This window comes from Myotis nattereri (genome assembly GCF_964212035.1).
Source record: "Myotis nattereri genome assembly, chromosome: 7".
NCBI lineage: Eukaryota > Metazoa > Chordata > Mammalia > Chiroptera > Vespertilionidae > Myotis > Myotis nattereri.
In genome coordinates, this window is record NC_138082.1 from 86,790,211 (window position 1) to 86,808,686 (window position 18,476).

General features: G+C 52.1%; 1 protein-coding gene across 1 annotated transcript in view; it reads right to left on the reverse strand.

Annotated features, from left to right (window-relative positions):
* Nucleotides 1-18,476, reverse strand: part of CLASP1 (cytoplasmic linker associated protein 1) — a 273,563-nt gene that overhangs the window by 37,920 nt on the left and 217,167 nt on the right. The window contains exons 34-35 of the mRNA XM_081096080.1: nt 12,942-13,092; nt 899-1,145 (exon numbers count right to left, since the gene is read on the reverse strand). Of these exons, the coding sequence (XP_080952206.1) occupies nt 899-1,145; nt 12,942-13,092 (398 nt within the window). The remainder of the gene's footprint in view (nt 1-898; nt 1,146-12,941; nt 13,093-18,476) is intronic.

Sequence of the window (18,476 nt, forward strand, 5' to 3'; positions counted from 1 at the left end):
GGATGCTGTGTGTAAAGCGTGAGAGCGCTCCCCACCTTGGATGCTGTGTGTAAAGCATGAGCGCTCCCCACCTTGGATGCCGTGTGTAAAGCATGAGAGCTCTCCACACTGGACGCCGTGTGTAAAGCATGAGCCCTTCCCCACCTTGGATGCCGTGTGTAAAGCATGAGAGCTCTTCACACTGGATGCCGTGTGTAAAGCATGAGCCCTTCCTCACCTTGGATGCCGTGTGTAAAGCGTGAGAGCGCTCCCCACCTTGGATGCTGTGTGTAAAGCGTGAGAACGCTCCCCACCTTGGATGCTGTGTGTAAAGCATGAGCGCTACGTCCACACTGGAAGCTGTGTGTAAAGCATGAGTGCTGCAGTGGACTAACAAGGCAATGCGAGTGTTCAGCGCATGCCGGGGCCCATCTCCCAGCTGCAGGGCAGTCACCGGAGCAGTTCCAGGACAGTTGCCGATACGCTGGGGAGGGGAGGGGAGCCCTGTGGTGCTTCAGACCCGACTCCCACAGCTACACGGCAACATGCTGAGCCCAGAGCTGGGACTGCCGAGCCTTTGCTCTCCACCTCACTAACTCCTCTCCTGAGCTCCTCGGGCCCTGGGTCCGAGTGACGGCTTCCCTGGTGGCATCCTGAGCCTCCCTCACTGCAGCTTTCAGAGCTGCCACCTGAGGTCACCCGTGTGCCTCTGGAGGGTGGGACTGTGTGTCCTTTTGTTCACTGTTGTGCTTTCCATGCCCAAGCACATGGCTGGACATGTAGCTGCTGAACACAGGACTAACCAGGCCTGACCCATGTCCATGTCCATTCGACCAATATGCCCAGAGTTGGTCAGACAAGAGGGGAAGCCCATGGGAGAAACTTCTGGATGGGGACAATCAAACAAAGAAAGACAAACCATCTCGAAGCTGCTCCATGTCGTCGTCAAACACGGCCTCCTTCAGGGCTGTCTTGTCGTAGGTGTTGATGGTGTCCGGGTAGGGGTACAGGTTGTAGTCGCGCGCCCGCGGCCCCGGGAAGGCGCGCGGCGGCTGGGTGTTGAGCAGGGAGGTCTTGTTGTCCAGAGCTGTTCTGCCTCCTTCCACCACGTCACTGCCGCCCCGGCCCTCCGTGGCAGGGGACGCAACTCCACCATCCCGGGATACCTGCGCACAGAACAGGTATTAGTCCTTTTTAGGACTTTTAAAAAATGTTTCCTTAAGTTTTCAGAAGCATTTAGGAGAGCCAGAGACTTCTCACTTGAAATCTGGCCACTAACAAAAGAACAGTTGTTAGAATTCAATTTGTAAATATCTACTTCATAAACTGCCTAAAAGGGAACAGAATATGCTTATATTGTCATCTCCTCTTTCATTAAATTACACGTAAAATCTGTTTTATTTTGAATGTGTGATTAACTTTATGCAAACATTTTTTGAGAGATTAATAACATGAAATTCTGGAAAGTCCCTTGAGAATGAAGGCCACAGCCCCATCCCGCTCCTCAGAGCCCTGGACCAGCACTGCAGCCTGTCACTTCCTGTAAAACAGCAGGGCTTCCTCTGCAGCCCGACACCAGGCCGACAGGCCCCAACTACCACCACCAGACCGAACGCAGTTCTGCTGTCCGAGAACCCCTTGCACATGGCCCACCACGCGGGGAGCCAAACCATGGCTAATGGTCTCTAGCAATGGAGGACTCAGGATCCCCTACGGGTCGTCCTTCCTTTGCATGTTTCTGACTCTGAGTTGGTCTTTACGTTGGGTCAAAGAACAGGTCTTTTGCCCTCGCCAGTTTGGCTCAGTGGATAGAGCATTGGCCTGTGGACCGAAGGGTCCCAGGTCCGATTCCGGTCAAGAGCATGTACCTCGGGTACGGGGTCCTCCCCAGCCCAGGCCCTGGTCAGCGTGCAGGAGGCAACCAGTCGATGCGTCTCTCTCACATCAATATTTCCTCTCAGTCTTTCCCTGTCTCTAAAAACCAATGGGAAAATTATCTTTAGGTGAAGATAAAAAAAAGAACAGGTCTCTTATTGTTTTCCAAAAAATCTTTTTTCTAATAGCTTCTGAGTCTTGTCTTCAACAAATGAAAGCCCTGGTCCTCTGTCCCTGCCATGCTTTTGACTCCTTAACTCTCAGCATCCCTTCTCCGGGGCCTTTTGCTGGCAGCACTGGGACATGAGCGGCATGGGCTGCCTGGGGAACAGCAGACCTGTCTTCTCCTCACCCAGACATGTTACTAAAGCAAGTGGAAACAGCCTCAGCAGTCAGACTCCTTGTGCAGATGCACTTATACTTACATCATTTCAACCCTAAGTGTACAATTCAGTGACATTAAACCCATTCACAGTCTTGTGAAACCATTATCCACCACTGTTAGATTTTGGGCAAAACTTTTTCATCTTTCCTAACCGAAACTCTGTATCCATCATGTACTAACTCCCGCTCTCCCAGCCTGGTAACCTCTGTGTCTGGCTTATTTCACTTAGCATACTATTTTCAAATTGCATTGGTGTTGCAACATGTGTCAGTATCACACTCCTTTTTTAGGGCTAATAGTCTTCCACTGCACACACACATCACATTTAAAAACCCATTTATCTGTTGATAGAAACTGCGTTAACCACCTTTTGGCAATAATGAATAATGCTCCTATGAACCCTGGTATAGAAATTTGTGTTCAAGTCCCTTCTTCCAACTTTTTGGACATATACCTAGTGAAACTGCTGGAACGTACTTGATTAACACCCCTCCCAAAAGACTGTCTACTAATATACTACTACTAGAGGCCCAATGCACAAAAATTTGTGCACTCAGTGGGGAGAGGGGTCTCTCAGCCCGGCCTGTGCTCTCTTGCAGTCTGGGACCCCTCGGGAGATAACGCCCTGCTGGCTTAGGCCTGCTCCCGGGTAGCAGAGGGCAGGCCCAATCCCTAGGTGCAGCCCCTAGTCGGGCTCAGAGCAGGGCGATCGGGAGGTTGTGATGCCACCCTCAGTCACGCTCAGGGTAGGGCCGATTGGGGGGGTTGGGGCACCGTCCCCTGTCACACTCAAGGCAGGGTTTATGGGGAGGTTGCGGCGCCACCCCGTCACACACAGAGCAGGGTCAATTAGGGGGTTGGGGCACTGCCCCCTGTCACTCACAGAGCAGGGCCCATCAGGGGGGTTGGGGCTCTGTACCCTGTCACGCACAGAGCAAGGCCAATCAGGGGGTTGGGGCGCTGCCCCTTGTCACGCACAGAGCAGGGCCCATCAGGGGGTTGGCGTGCGGCCACGCTCACACTCAGGGCAGGGCCAATGGGGAGGTTATGGCTCTACCCCATCACACACAGAGCAGGGCCCGTGGGCGGGGGGGCGGTTTGGGGCGCCACACCCTATCACACACATCCCGGGGCTGGGAGGCCTTGCGGCTCTGCTGATCCCGGTGCTAGGAGGCATATTACCCTTTTACAATATAGGGTATAGGCCTGGTGCATGGGTGGGGGCCCGCTGGTTTGCGCTGAAGAGTGTCCTGGATCAGGGTGGGGGTCCCCACTGGGTTGCCTGGCCAGCCTGGGTGAGGGGATGATGGCTGTTTGCAGCTGGTCACACACCCTTCAGGATGGGGGTCCCCACTGAGGTGCCTGGCCAGTCTGGGTGAGGGGCTGAGGGCTGTTTTCAGGCTGGGGGTGACTGAAGCTCCCAACCGCTCCTTTTTCTCTTTTTCTTTTCTTTTTTTTATTCTGGGCCAGCTTTAGCTTTGAGGCTTGGCTCCAGCTCTTAGGCCTCCACTGCTGAAAGTAGGTTTCTGGCCTTTGCATACAATGTTGCGATCCTGCTGGCTGAAGCCCGGTGGTAAAGCAGGTTTCTGGGGTTTTGTTTAGATTCTATATTTGTTACATAGTTGCTTAGAGTTGCAGCTCAGAGGCCTGCAGTGGCAGGCGGGGAACGTTGGAGTCCTCCGTCACTGAAGCAAGCAAGCCTCATGTTAGTTTCAAGCTGCCTGGCTGCCAGCCGCCATCTTGGCTGGCAGTTAATTTGCATAATGCCCTGATTAGCCAATGGGAAGGGTAGCGGTTATACGCCAATTACCATGTTTCTCTTTTATTATATAGGAAGGAGGAGGATGTAAAATACATTCATGGATATGAGCAAAATGATTTAACAGGGGTTTTCTCTCAGGGAAGATAATTCACAGATGATTTTTAATTTTCTTCTTTTTGTAACTCTCTTCTAAAAATAAAACATACCTTAATAATGGAAAATGATTTATAAAGGGAGAGTTTTAAAGAACAAAGACATTCAAAAAACAAAGCTAAACTATCCTAATTCTAATCACTTTTAAAACAAAAAAAATCTTACTTTTTAAACTTTGCTTTTTATCTCCATCCTTGACTACATGCATGTTTTATAGTGTGGGAATCACAGTGCACATACTGCAATATACAGGGTGTCCCAAAAATGTACACACACACTGTGAATAACTATAAAGGCAGTGTTTATTAAAATGATCTCATTTTCAAAATTGAGCTACCCACTGTTAAAGGGTGTATACATTTTGGGGACGCACTGTACTTTGCTTTCCTTGTAGCGTAAGCATGTCCCACACAGTTTTTATAACCTTAACTAGAGGCCCGGTGTACGACATTCATGAACTGCGGAGGGGGGCGGGAAGAGGGGGGAGGGATCCTCAGCCCGCCCTGCGCCCTCTCACAGTCTGGGACCCCTGAGAGGATGTCCATCTGCTGACTTAGGCGGACATCCCCCCTCGGGGTCTTTAGCGCTGCCTCAGAGGCGGGAGAGGCTCCTGCCTCCGCTGCTGCGCTCGCCAGCCATGAGCACGGCTTCCAGCTGAGAGGTGCTCCCCCTGTGGGAACGCACTGACCACCAGGGGGCAGCACCTGCATTGAGCATCGGCCTCCTGGTGTTCAGTGTGCATCATAGTGACCAGTTGTTCTGCCATTCAGTTGATTTGCGTATTAGCCTTTTATGATAATACTAAAGGCCCGGTGCACAAAAATTTGTGCACTCGGGGGGATGGAGGGGGGTCCCTTAGCCCGGCCTGTGCCCTCTCTCAGTTTGGGACCCCTCAGGAGATAACGACCTGCTGGCTTAGGCCTGTTCCTGGGTGGCAGAGGGCAGGCCCAATCCCTAGGTGCAGCCCCTGGTCGGGCTCAGAGCAGGGCTGATTGGGGGGTAGGGCACTGCCCCGTCACACTCAAGGCAGGGTCGATAGGGAGGTTGTGGCACCACCCCATCATGCACAGAGCAGGGCCGATCAGGGGGTTGGGGCCCTGACCCCTGTCACGCACAGAGCAGGGTGGATCAGGGGGTTGGGGGGCTCTGTACCCTGTCACGCACAGAGCAGGGTGGATCAGGGGGTTGGGGGGCTCCGTACCCTGTCACGCACAGAGCAGGGCCAATCAGGGGGTTGAGGAGCTCCCCCGTCACTCACAGTAGGGCCGATAGGGGAGTTGGGGTACCGCCCCTGTCACACACAGAGCAGGGTGGATCAGGGGGTTGGACTGCCGCACCCTGTCACACTCAGGGCAGGGCCGATCGGGAGGTTATGGCTCTACCCCGTCACACACAGAGCAGGGCCTGTGTGTGTGTGTGTGGGGGGGGTTGGGGCGCCGCCCTCTATCACCCACAGAGCAGGGCCGATCATGGGGTTGGAGCGCTGCCACTGTCACACTCGGGGCAGGGCCGATGGGGAGGTTATGGCTCTATCCCGTCAGACACAGAGCAGGGCCCGTGTGGGGGGGTTGGGGCGCCGCACCCTGTCACACACAGAGCAGGGCCGATCAGGGGGTTGGGGCGCCTCACCCTGTCACACAGAGAGCCGCAGGGCGATCAGAGGGTTGGTGAGCTCCACCCTATCAGGCACAGAGCAGGGCTGATCAGGGGGTTGGGGTGCCTGCCCCTGTCACGAACAGAGCAGGGCGGATAGGGAGGTTGTGGCCCCGCCCCCTGTCACACACAGAGCGGCAGGGCAATCAGGGGGTTTGGGCGTTGCCCCCTGTCACGCTGATCCCGGTGCCGGGAGGCCTCGCAGCTCCGCTGATCCCGGTGCTGGGAGGCATATTACCCTATTACTATATAGGATAGAGGCCTGGTGCACGAGTGGGGACCCGCTGGTTTGCCCTGAAGGGTGTCCTGGATCCAGGCCTGGCCAGCCTGGATGAGGGGATGATGACTGCTTGCAGCTGGTCACACACCCTTCAGGGTGGGGGTCTCCACTGGGGTGCCTGGCCAGTCTGGGTGAGGAGCTGAGGGCTGTTTTCAGGCTGGCAGGTGACTGAAGCTCCCAACTGCTCCTTTTTTTCATTTTTTTTTTTTTTAATTCTGGGCCAGCTTTAGCTCTGAGGCTTGGCTCCAGCTCTTAGGCCTCCTCTGCTGAAAGCAGGTATCTGGTTTGTTTGGGTTCTATAATCGAAACACTGTTTCAACTCCAGCTCTGAGATCCTGGCTGGCTGAGAGCAGGTTTATGGGGTTTTGTTTAGCTTCTATATTTGTAACAATGTTTCAAACTGCAAGCTCAAAGCCCGGCAGTGGCAGGCAGGGAACGTTGGAGTCCACCGGTACTGAAGCAAGCAAGCCTCATGTTCGCTTCAAGCTGCCTGGCTGCCGGCCGCCATCTTGGATGGCAGTTAATTTGCATATCGTCCTGATTAGCCAATGGGAAGGGTAGCGGAGGTATGGCTAATTACCATGTTTCTCTTTTATTAGATAGGACTAGAGGCCTGGTGCACAAAAATTTGTGCTCTGGGACCCCTCGGGAGATAACGACATGCTGGCTTATGGCCTGATCCTGGGTGGCAGAGGGCAGGCCCAATCCCTAGGTGCAGCCCCTAGTCGGGCTCAGAGTAGGGCTGATTGGGGAGTTGGGGTGCCGCCCCTGTCATGCACAGAGCAGGGTGGATCAGGAGGTTGCGCTGCCATCCTCAGTCACGCTCAGGGTAGGGCCGACTGGGGGGTTGGGGCACCGCCCCCTGTCACACTCAAGGCAGTGTCGATGGGGAGGTTGTGGCGCCACCCCTGTCACGTACAGAGCAGGGTCAATCAGGAGGTTAGGGCGCTGCCCCCTGTCACTCACAGAGCAGGACACATCAGGTGGGTTGGGGCTCCTTACCCTGTCATGCACAGAGCAGGGCCAAACAGGAGGTTGGGGCTCCGTACCTTGTCACGCACAGAGCAGGGCCCATCAGGAGGTTGGGGAGCTCCCCCTTGTCATGCACAGAGCAGGTCCAATCAGGGGGTTGAGGAGCTCCCCACTGTCACAGAGTAGGGCCGATAGGGGAGTTGGGGCACTACCCCCTGTCACACACAGAGCAGGGCCCGTCGGGGGGGGGGGGTGTTAGGGCGCCGCCTGCTATCATCAGGAGCAGGGCTGATCAGGGGGTTGGGGCGCCGCCACTGTCACACTCAGGGCAGGGTCGATGGGGAGGTTATGGCTCTACTCCGTCACACACAGAGCAGGGCCCGTGGGGGGATGGGGGGGTTGGGGCGCCGCACCCTGTCACACACAGAGCAGGGCTGATCAGGGGGCTGAGGCCCCGCACCCTGTCACACACAGAGACGCAGGGTGATCAGGGGGTTGGGGAGCTCCCCCTTATCAGGCACAGAGCAGGGCTGAACAGGGGGTTGGGGCGCCTTCCCTTGTCATGAAGAGAGCCACAGGGTGATCAGGGGGTTTGGGCGCTGCCCCGTCATGCTGATCCCGGTGCCAGTTGGCCTCGCGGCTCCACTGATCCTTGTGCTGGGAGGCATATTACCCTTTTACTATATAGAATAGAGGCCTGGTGCATGGGTAGGAGGCGGCTGGTTTGCCCTGAAGGGTGTCCTGGATCAGGGTGGGGGTCCTGCTTGGGTGCCTGGCCAGCCCCAGTGAGGGACTGAGGGCTGTTTTCAGGCTGGCGGGTGACTGAAGCTCCCAACCGCTCCTTTTTTTCTCTTTTTTTTTTATTCTGGGCCAGCTTAGGCTGCTGAAAGCAGGTATCTGGTTTGTTTGGGTTCTATAATCGAAACACTGTTTCAACTCCAGCTCTGAGATCCCGGCTGGTTGAAAGCAGGTTTCTGGGGTTTTGTTTAGCTTCTATATTTGTAACAATGTTTCAAACTGCAAGCTCAGAGGCCGGCAGCGGCAGGCGGGGAACGTTGGAGTCCTCCGTCACTGAAGCAAGCAAGCCTCATGTTCGCTTCAAGCTGCCTGGCTGCCAGCCGCCATCTTGGATGGCAGTTAATTTGCATATCGTCCTGATTAGCCAATGGGAAGGGTAGCGGAGGTACAGCTAATTACCATGTTTCTCTTTTATTAGATAGGACTAGAGGCCCGGTGCACAAAAATTTGTGCACTCGGGGGGAACGGGAGGGGGGTCCCTCAGCCCGGCCTGTGCCCTCTCGCAGTCTGGGACCCCTCGGGAGATAACGACCTGATGGCTTAGGCCTGCTCCCGGGTGGCAGAGGGCAGGCCCAATCCCTAGGTGCAGCCCCTGGTTGGGCTCAGAGCAGGGCCGACTGGGGGGTTGGGGCACTGCCCCGTCACACTCAAGGCAGGGTCGATAGGGAGGTTGCAGCGCCACCCCGTCATGCACAGAGCAGGGCCCATCAGGGGGGTTGGGGCTCTGTACCCTGTCACGCACAGAGCAGGGCCGATCAGGGGGTTGAGGAGCTCCCCCCTGTCACACACAGAGCAGGGTCGATCAGGGGTTTCTGGAGCTCCCTCCTATCAGGCACAGAGCAGGGCCGATCAAGGGGTTGGGGCGCCTTCCCCTGTCACGAACAGAGCAGGGCGGATAGGGAGGTTGTGGCCCCGCCCGCTTCACACACAGAGCTGTGGGGCGATCAGGGGGTTTGGTCGCTGCCCCCTGTCACGCTGATCCCGGTGCCGGGAGGCCTTGCGGCTCCGCTGATCCCGGTGCTGGGAGGCATATTACCCTTTTACTATATAGGATAGAGGCCTGGTGCACGAGTGGGGACCCGCTGGTTTGCCCTAAAGGGTGTCCTGGATCAGGGTGGAGGTCCCCACTGGGGTGCCTGGCCAGCCTGGATGAGGGGATGATGGCTGTTTGCAGCTGGTCACACACCCTTCGCGGTGGGGGTCCCCACTGGGGTGCCTGGCCAGTCTGGGTGAGGTGCTGAGGGCCGTTTTCAGGGTTGCGGGTGACTGACGGTCCCAACCTGTCCTTTATCCTTTTTGTTTTTAATTTTGGGCCAGCTTTAGCTCTGAGGCTTGGCTCCAGCTCTGAGGCCTCGCCTGCTGAAAGCAGGTATCTGGTTTGTTTGGGTTCTATAATTGTAACACTGTTGTGATCCTGCTCACTCCAGCTCTGAGATCCCGGCTGGCTGAAAGCAGGGATCTGCATTTGTTCTATAATTGAAACAATGTTGCGGTCCTGCTGGCTGAAAGGTTTCTGGGGTTTTGTTTAGCTTCTATACTTGTAACACTGTTTCTTAAACTGCAAGCTCAGAGGCCGGCAAGGCAGGCAGGGAAAGTTTGCTTCCTCCGTCACTGAAGCAAGCAAGCCTCATGTTCGCTTCAAGCTGCCTGGCTGCCGGCCGCCATCTTGGCTGGCAGTTAATTTGCATATCACCCTGATTAGCCAATGGGAAGGGTAGCGGAGGTACGGCTAATTACCATGTTTCTCTATTATTAGATAGGAGGTTTTAACAAGATTTACCTAAATATTCCCCTTCTACTGATTTTTTAGTTTTTGGTTTTGGCCATTATAAATAATACTAAAATAAACTACTTTGCGTAAAAACTTATCCTTTTTCTTTTTGCTGAGCTTGTTAGAAGATATATCATTAAAGGCTATGAAACTAAAGTCCTTTTGCTAACTGTCACTTTACTAAGTTCCACAATGACAGTGGCAATCTGCCAGCCGCCACAACATGTCCCTCTAGCCCAGCGGTTCTCAACCTGTGGGTCGCGACCCCTTTGGCAGTCAAACGACCCTTTCATAGGGGTCGCCTAAGACCATCCTGCATGTCAGATATTTACATTACGATTCATAACAGTAGCAACATTACAGTTATGAAGTAGCAACGAAAATAATTTTATGGTTGGGTCACAACATGAGGAACTGTATTTAAGGGGCCAGAAGGTTGAGAACCACTGCTCTAGCCTTTCTGGCACTAAGTGTTGCAACTTCTACTTGAAACAAAGCTGGCATCTCTGCTTCTGTGAACCACCTCCCCTGGCTCTGATGCCCGTGCGTGAGCGTCTGCCTCCTCAGACAAGTCACTGGTCAAGCTTACAAAGAGGCAGACTGGCTCCCGAGTCCCACCTTCAACACACTATTAGATCTACCACAGCTTCATAGTTAAAAACCTGGTAACCAGTGGCCAAGAGGTTGAGTGGTAAACCTCAACTCCTCGCTGTCACTGCCTCTTCTCATGCTCCCGGAGGCCCCTCCTCCAGTGGGACAGCCCTGTCTCTGCATCAGGTTCTCCTCTGGCCTCGCTGCTTCCTCTCCAGCCTCTGCTCCTCCCACCCTGGGAGTGCAGAGGCTTCCTGGCCCAGCTCTCACTTCTCACTACCACGCTGCATTCCTTTCAACTCTCAGCACAGTACTTTTATGCTCTAAAAAGTTGAAAACACTTAAACGTTCCAAAAAACAGGGCACTGGGGACATGACTATGGCACATCCATGAGGATCACCACCCAGCCCCAGAAGGCACAGGGAAGAGCACTGGAGGACAGCACTCGTGTCCTTGTGAAACAGGACGCACACTTTGATGCCACTTTGATTTTACTTATTTTTAAAATATATTTTTATTGATTTCAGAGAGAAAGGGAGAGGGAGAGATAGAAACATCAATGAGAGAGAATCATTGATTGGCTGCCTCCTGCACTCTTCCCACTGGGGATGAAGCCCACAACCCAGGCATGTGCCCTTGACCGGAACTGATCCCGGAGCCCTCCAGTCCACTGGCTGACGCTCTATCCACTGAGCCAAACTAGCTAGGGCAGATGTCACTTTTATTTTAAAAATACTCTGCACACCCTCCTGAAACACATTAATGTATAAATACACATAAAGAAATAGAAAAATGCACAGTAAAATGTTAAAGTTCATTATCTCTAGAGATGGTGACTTCTTTTCACACTTTTAAAATATTATGTGTTGGCTATCTGTCACATTTACAGTTGGGACGAGTAATACCTAGGCACCCCCCTCCTCCCAGAGTGGCTTCTGTTCCTACAGGATGTCTCCTCACTAGGCAGAGCCCTGCCCCGACCCCCAGCTACTTGGAAACCTTTCCCAGGCCCTCCCAGCAGCCCAGTGCCAGGCCTCTCTCTCCACTGATGGCACAGAGAGTGGGAGCTGTCAGGGGCGGGGGAGCGGGGGGATAGAGGGGGAAGGACCCTCCATCTTCCTGCCCCTCCTTTGTGGCCAAGGCCAGCTCCTTGGCAGGGCCCAGACCGCATCCCTCCATGTCCTCAGGGGCCGTGTCCACCAATGGGCCCTTCCCTGCACAGGGAGCTTTCTTCTCTCTCTGGCCCACTGGCATTCACGCAGGTCAGGCCTCTCCCACGGGGAACACCCCAACGCCCTCTTCTCTCCCCAGTTTGTTCACTCTTCAACCCACTTTCAACCCTTCCGGAACCATGCCCACAAAGTCCAATGGACCCCTGAGAGAAACAAAACCTGTGAAGTGTGGACTGTGATTACTTAAGAACACGAAAGTAAACGCTGGGCCCTTCTCAAAGGAAAGGTCTTGGCTCTGTATCAAAACACTGGTGAATGAGCATGTGTTTCCTGTGTTTCAGGTTAACATGGGATTTGCACGTATATAAGTAAATTAAACATCCAATGGAGCCCTCCCCTCCGGGTCTGACTGGTGGGATCCCTTGGCCACAACTTCCTCCCGAGAGTTCCCTGTAACACCATTCACCACGCGTTCCGGGCCTCCCTCCTCTCCAGCTGTTCTTCCAACTTCTTCCTTAGTGTTGGTGCTGCTTTGGATTTTGCCTTTACCCTTTACCTGGCTGATTTCATTTGCTTTTCTTTGGTTCCCATGGAGCAACTAGTCAATCAATGCCCCTCAAGTCTGTCTCCAGCCTCACTCGCCGGCCTAAACTTCAGATGGCCATATCCAGAGGCCTAATGGATACCTCTGCTTGGATGCCGTGCAGGTCTTGGGAGTCACATGTATTCAAAGGGGTTATCATACACTTTTTCCCTCCTGCTATGAAATTTTCTCATTGAATTGCACCGGCACCTACTCATGAGTCGTAGTCAGACCTGTAACTCTTCTATTTCTGCTTTTCTCCTACTGAACCCAAATGCCTTGGAATAATTCTCCAACTGAGTGATAGCAATCTTCCCAAAACTTCATGGGACCATGCCACGTCCCCAGTTAAAATCCTTCACGGACTCTCCAGTGTCCCCAGTGAAGTCAAGACACGGCTGGAAATCCCCCTGGGGTGAGCCCGCCTGAGCCCCTTCTGCAGATCTCCCCCAAACACAGCATGCTCCCTCTCTCCACTCAGGGGGAACCACTCCCATCTCTCCACCTTCTCCCCCTGTTCTGACTACAACCTCCTACTTGGCTTTCATGCTTCATCGCTTGCAGATCCTCCCTGGGCACCGAGACTGGTCCTGGTGGGTCTTGGTGCTGAGCCCGACCACCCACCACATGCACCACAATCTCCTGCTTATCTGCCTGCCTCCGCATGAGACCAGAGCTCCCACTCAGCCATGCTGGTATCTGATTCAGGCTCGCAACTTTTATCACATCACAGGAACAAAAATATAACCAGCACAAACAAAAGCAAACTGAGAACAAAGGTATTTAACATTTTTCACAAAGATAGCAAGGCTAACTCAAAATTGCCTTGGGCCTCTAAAAATAATCCTTTCTATTACACGCTAAAAATAACGATGAAGCTCAGTAATGACAGTGGTCAGTGTTCAGAAGAATCATTAATCACCACTTAATCGATATACAGTTCTCTATTAGTCCGGGGATACTTACAATATCACAGTCCTTCTTGCCATCTCGTTTAATTGGCTCATTCAGATCCTCTTGGCTTCGAAAACTAAACTTTTCAATGGCTTCTGTAACTCCACGCAAAGAACTATAGATTTCTTCAGAGTTCAGGTTTTCTGTGTCATTGTCCAGCAAGCTAAAGATCAAAATATTTTCTTTCTTAAATTGAGGCATATGCATAGAATTGAGATGTGTGCATACATTTCTTCTAATAATTTACGGAGTAAGGTACAGTTTTGCTTCTTTCGGTGATTAGGTGGAATGAAAAGAAGACATCTGTTCTTAGAGCACCACTGGGGGACAAGTGCACACCTTCCCTGGCAAGCCTGGTCCTAACACGTTGCATCACACACAATTAGAACCAGCGGGAAACCACCACGAGGATGCAAGAACTCAGAGTGACGACTGGTGACTGAATGCACGAGGTAATGAAAGTGGAAAAATAACCGGCATATCTTGAGCATGGAAGAAAGTAGATTGGTTGCTACTGGTCTCAAATGTACAAACTTAAATGAAAAGGAATGGGCACTTCAAAGTAAAGCTAGATTACAAACAGATTTCAGATGAGCAAAGCAAATGACTTCACCAAGCTGGGTTATGCTCACCAGTATCAGAAACTCATACATAAAATCTTGTGTTACCGCCCAGCTGGCGTGACTCAGTGGTTGAGCACTGACCTATGAACCAGGAGATCAGGGTTCAATTCCCAGTCAGGGCACATGCCTAGGTTGCGGGCTCGATCCCCAGTTGGGGGCGTGCAGGAGGCAGCTGATAAATGATTCTCTCTCATCACTGATGTTTCTCTCTCTCTCTCTCTCTCTTCCTCTCTGAAATCAATAAAAACTAAACAAAACTAAAACTAAAACACCAACCCTATAAGTTGAAGTCAGCTCCACCTTATCACTGGGCTCCTGAGAGTCTAACTCGGCTATCTAACCCAGGAACTTGTTGGGAATATCAAATCCTTGTAGATGCTTTTTTTGGAGTTTTATAATAAGAGCCGATCTTATAAAGATGAGTCAGTTTCTAGATGCATGTTTAAAACCATTTTCAAAAAAAACAAAATTATCTGTCCCTTAAAGAAAAGTGATTGCCAACTGATGTCATTTTTTAAAAAAATTTAGCATAACTAAAATGAAATGAAGCAAAAATCCTAACCAGCCTTTGGTGGAATGCAGTGTACCAACAAGTGGCTTTAGGTGTCTGAAAAGTACACTGAAATTGAAAATCCCAAGAACAAAAACCATCAGCTACCCCTCACTAAGAATATATTTTAAAAGCACAGAAAAAACACAAGAATATAAAGAAAGCAAATGTGAAGGAACACTCAACAAAGACAAGTCCAAACTATAACTTAGTTTAGATGTCACTTGTTTCAAAAAATACCCAGGACAAAATCAGTTGCGTGGTCTATGTGGCTGCAAAAAGTCCTGAGCTACACGGAGGACTGCTAGGAACACTGAAGAGTCCTTGGCTGTGTATAAGGAAGCTTTCACCATTACTAGGGACGGCACTCTTTCTGCTCCTCTAAAGAGAAATAATGAACTAAGCACCCACTGGCAGGAGCCCTTCCACAGGACAGCACAAGCCACCCCTCACAGAGGTAAGTTTCCTGTCACTTAAAAACAAACACACGTCCTAAGCCCCTCCCCTGTCTACTGTTGTTTTTTTAGAGCTTGGGCAGGCTTTGGACAGCTCTCACTTGGAGTGTCAGGCTGCCTGAGGGTGCAACGATGCGTTTTCTAGGCTAGTCAGGTTCCGCTGGAGCGTCAGGCAAATTCACTCTTAGAGATGGGAGCTAGCTGCCTAAAACTGCAGAACCGGCCCAGACAGAACGCACTTTTCTGTTCTGATGAAAGAAAATACACACCCTACCTGTACTTGGCCAGTTCACAGACATATCAACTCAAAGATTGGCTCTGGCGTCAAACAAAGAGGGAATAAACCTGAACATACAGCTAAAATCCCTGTACACACTGACAGGAGGTGGATAAAAACTCGGACAGAATTCAAGATTTCCAGTCCTTCTAAGTCGCCAACATTATCGCCCCATGAGCTCCACAAACACCACCATCCCAGCTTTGTATGAGCAAAACCATTTATACATCTGGCCAGTACACTATTTTTAATATATAAAGACTGAATAAACAAAAAATACATATATAAGATGTAAAAAGATGTCGTAAAATACTTTGAATCAAAACAACCAAAACTAGTAACATAGCCCATGCGCACACACACACCAAAAAGAAAAGGAAGAATGACGGACGGACAGGAGGAGTGATGACGGTCAGCTTTTTAAGGGATGTCACAATATTATTTTCCATGTGTCGCTTCAGATGATGTTAACTTTCACATAATTCATCTTATTTTCCTTTATGTGAACCTCCTTAGAATATTTCATTTCAGTTCACATGACTTTAGCATTACCGTAGCCTCTTTTTAAAAGAGAAAGCAAAGGATTCTGCCAGCTCATGGTCCTCCGTACTGTCAATTACTAAAGCAGGGCAGACCTCCCTGCAGCCGCCCATGTGCACGGCCGAGGCCAGGCTGCCGCTCCTTTCAGACTCGCTAGCTGAGGTCTCGGAAGGCTCCTTGGTACGAAGCGAAAACTGTGAGCTCCAGGTGAGAGCGATCATTGTTTCCCTCGAACAGGAAACAGGGCTGCTTTCTTGGCTATTTTATGCTTTGGCTTGATTTGTCTCTTTTCAAGTCAACGCCTCTGAGCCCTCATTTCATACAGAAAAAGGAAACTCCCATGAACGCCGTCATCAGGGAACTGTAGATACTGTGGCCCCAACAAGCCACACGCTGGGGGAGCAGCAAGCCACACGCAGCAGCCTCACTCGGGGGTAGCCCGGCCTGTCACCTGCCCCGCACTCAGCGCGGAGACAGCTCCGGGAATGACCCTAAGGCAAGGCCAGGCCCTGTCCCTGTAAACCTGTGATGAGAGTCCAGAAAGTTTGCCTCAGGAGCCTTTAGATCAGCAAGAGTGGCTCCACTGGTCAGCAGTCACTGACCTGGGGCCAGCCACGCACCCAACACTGAGCCCAGCACAGCCCTGGGCCGCAGGCTGTGAAGGGCGTGGATCCTGGGTGGGGAGGTGCAGGAGGTCAGGTTGCCAAGGAAAGAGAAACCGGAGAGGAGCAATTGCCCCCTAGGTTTTCTCTGTTATTCTGTAGGGAAAAGAGACTAGGGTATAGAAAAAGGACAACTGGTCCTTGTTATGAAATACATAGGGTTTTGGTAGAGAGCAAAGAGACAGACTTAGATTTCCTCTTGGTTTTATGTGAGCAATAGGTTTTCTAACTGTAAAAGCTCGCCACCTCTCTCCCAATGGTTGCATAAGGTCCAGGATTTGTTATTCATCAGCTGCATTACTGTGCCACGTGCGAATGAGGATTCTGGGAACAGGGCACCCTCGGAGGGCATGGCGGCTGGCTGGGGAGACTGGTGGGGTGAAGCTTGGTGCCCATTAGGGCACAGTTTACCGGGAGACATTAAACTGGTCTTACAACTTGAGGCCTGATTAATCTTAAAAAAAAAAAAAAAAAGGAACCCTAACCGGTTTGGTTCAGTGGATAGAGCGCCAGCCTGCGGACTGAAAGGTCCCAGATTCGATTCTGGTCAAAGGCATGTACCTTGGTTGCGGGCACATCCCCAGTAGGAGATGTGCAGGAGGCAGCTGATCTCTCTCATCGATGTTTCTAACTCTCTATCCCTCTCCCTTCCTCTCTGTAAAAATAAATAAAAAAAAAAAATAAAATCAATAAAATATATTTTTTTAAAAAAAGGGAAGTGTAGCGACATCGTTACTAACGCTGAGGACAGAGGGACACCTAACCGTGCCTACCTACAGTCTTGCAGGGTTCTCTCCACGTCAGAAGTGACTTTAGACAGCGTGTTTCAAAAGAAAGACGTTAAAACGCTCACCTGACTGTTTGCCACGTACAGCCTAGCTGTCGTCTTCTCTGCAGCGCTCAGAAGTGAGCTTCGCGCTCGCCGCCCCAGCGAGGGCACAAGCCCATCGGACACAGCACCGCCACCGGAGCTGCCCTGCCCTGCCCTGCCCTGCCCTGCCGACCGCAGCCTTCAGGGCCGGGTTCTTTGGTCTCGGTCTCGGAACCTTACACGGAGCACGAAGAGACCTGCCGCTCTGTAGGAATACCTGGCCCCTGCCCTGTGCCCTGGACTTACCATCTGAAGCAGGCCCCTCCCCTTCCCCAGACTCAGCTGCACTGTGCCATTGAAGCAGGGGCTGGTGAGGACACCAACAGCCCTCCTGCTAGGGGCCGGCCTCCCCGGAGATGCACCTAAACGCCCTTCCCTTCGCAGGGCTTCCTTTCTGGGTCTGTGTCCTGAGACGATCACCAGGTGACCGGCCATTACCCAGCTGTCAGTCCACACTCTCGCCAGCACGCCTGAGAGCTGCAGGTGGAGTTTGGGAAGAGCAGGTCTGACTGGCTCTTGGTGGGAATGCCTTGGGCCCTGAGAAGAAGGCTAAGGAAACTGCTGTGCCTGCCTCACTTCACGCACCGCCTGGCACCTCCCGGGGGCTGAGCACCGCACCGGGCGAGGCTCGCGCGGGAGATGCTAACAGGACCCTCAGTCCTTGTGACACGGGAGGAACCGCACTCACGAGGTCCGACAAGGATCACGCACCTGCTCACGCTTCTCACCAAGGCTCTCCTCCCGCTGGTCGAAGCCAAAGCAGGGGGCAGCTGAGAGGCTTTCGGAGGCCAAGGCGACCTTGGGGATGCAATAATATTGTGACACCTCAGACGAGCTGACAGGTAGCGTGTGACCTGGGAGAGTAAGAGCGCCTGAGTGTCTTGTGGGAGGGAGCGGTGGGAATGGAGCTGGGCTGAGAAAGGGGAGGGGGGTGCTTCGACAGCCCATCGGCACTCCAACCCCATAACCGACTACAGTGATCAGAAGAGGAAAATCAGAAAGAGAAGCAAAAGAAGGCAAAGGGGAAGGGCGGAGGAAGACGCTACGTTCTAGTGTCTCAGAGTCCGCTCTTTCCCTGACCAAGTTCTATCGAAATTCATTGGAGCAAAGTTAATACTTCACCACACAGGGAAAAAGAACGCTGTTTTTGGTTACCATTTGGCTTCGATGAGACTGCAATCCTTTCCCCCTCAGTCATGCATTTACATTTTTAAATCACAGGAGATTCTGAGTGAAGCGTGTGCATACATTGGGAAGGACATTATAGGCACTTAAAAAAATACATGGATATTCTGTGTCAGATCACGTAATCACTTGTTTTAGAAAGAACCAAAGAAGGAGCTACAGGCCTTAATTCAAATGGGACCAAAGGAACTATAGCAGGAAGACTCAGAGGACGTGTCCTTGTGGCCAGAGGCTGGGGTCCAATCAGACGGGAACTCTGAGGCTGCCACAGCCATTTCCTCCTGAAACAGTAACGTCACCACTGGAAGGCCAGGCGCCAACGCTCAGCTAGCCAGCTCAGAGGGCACCCCAGATCCAGTCCTCTGCTCCTGCCACCCAATGAGA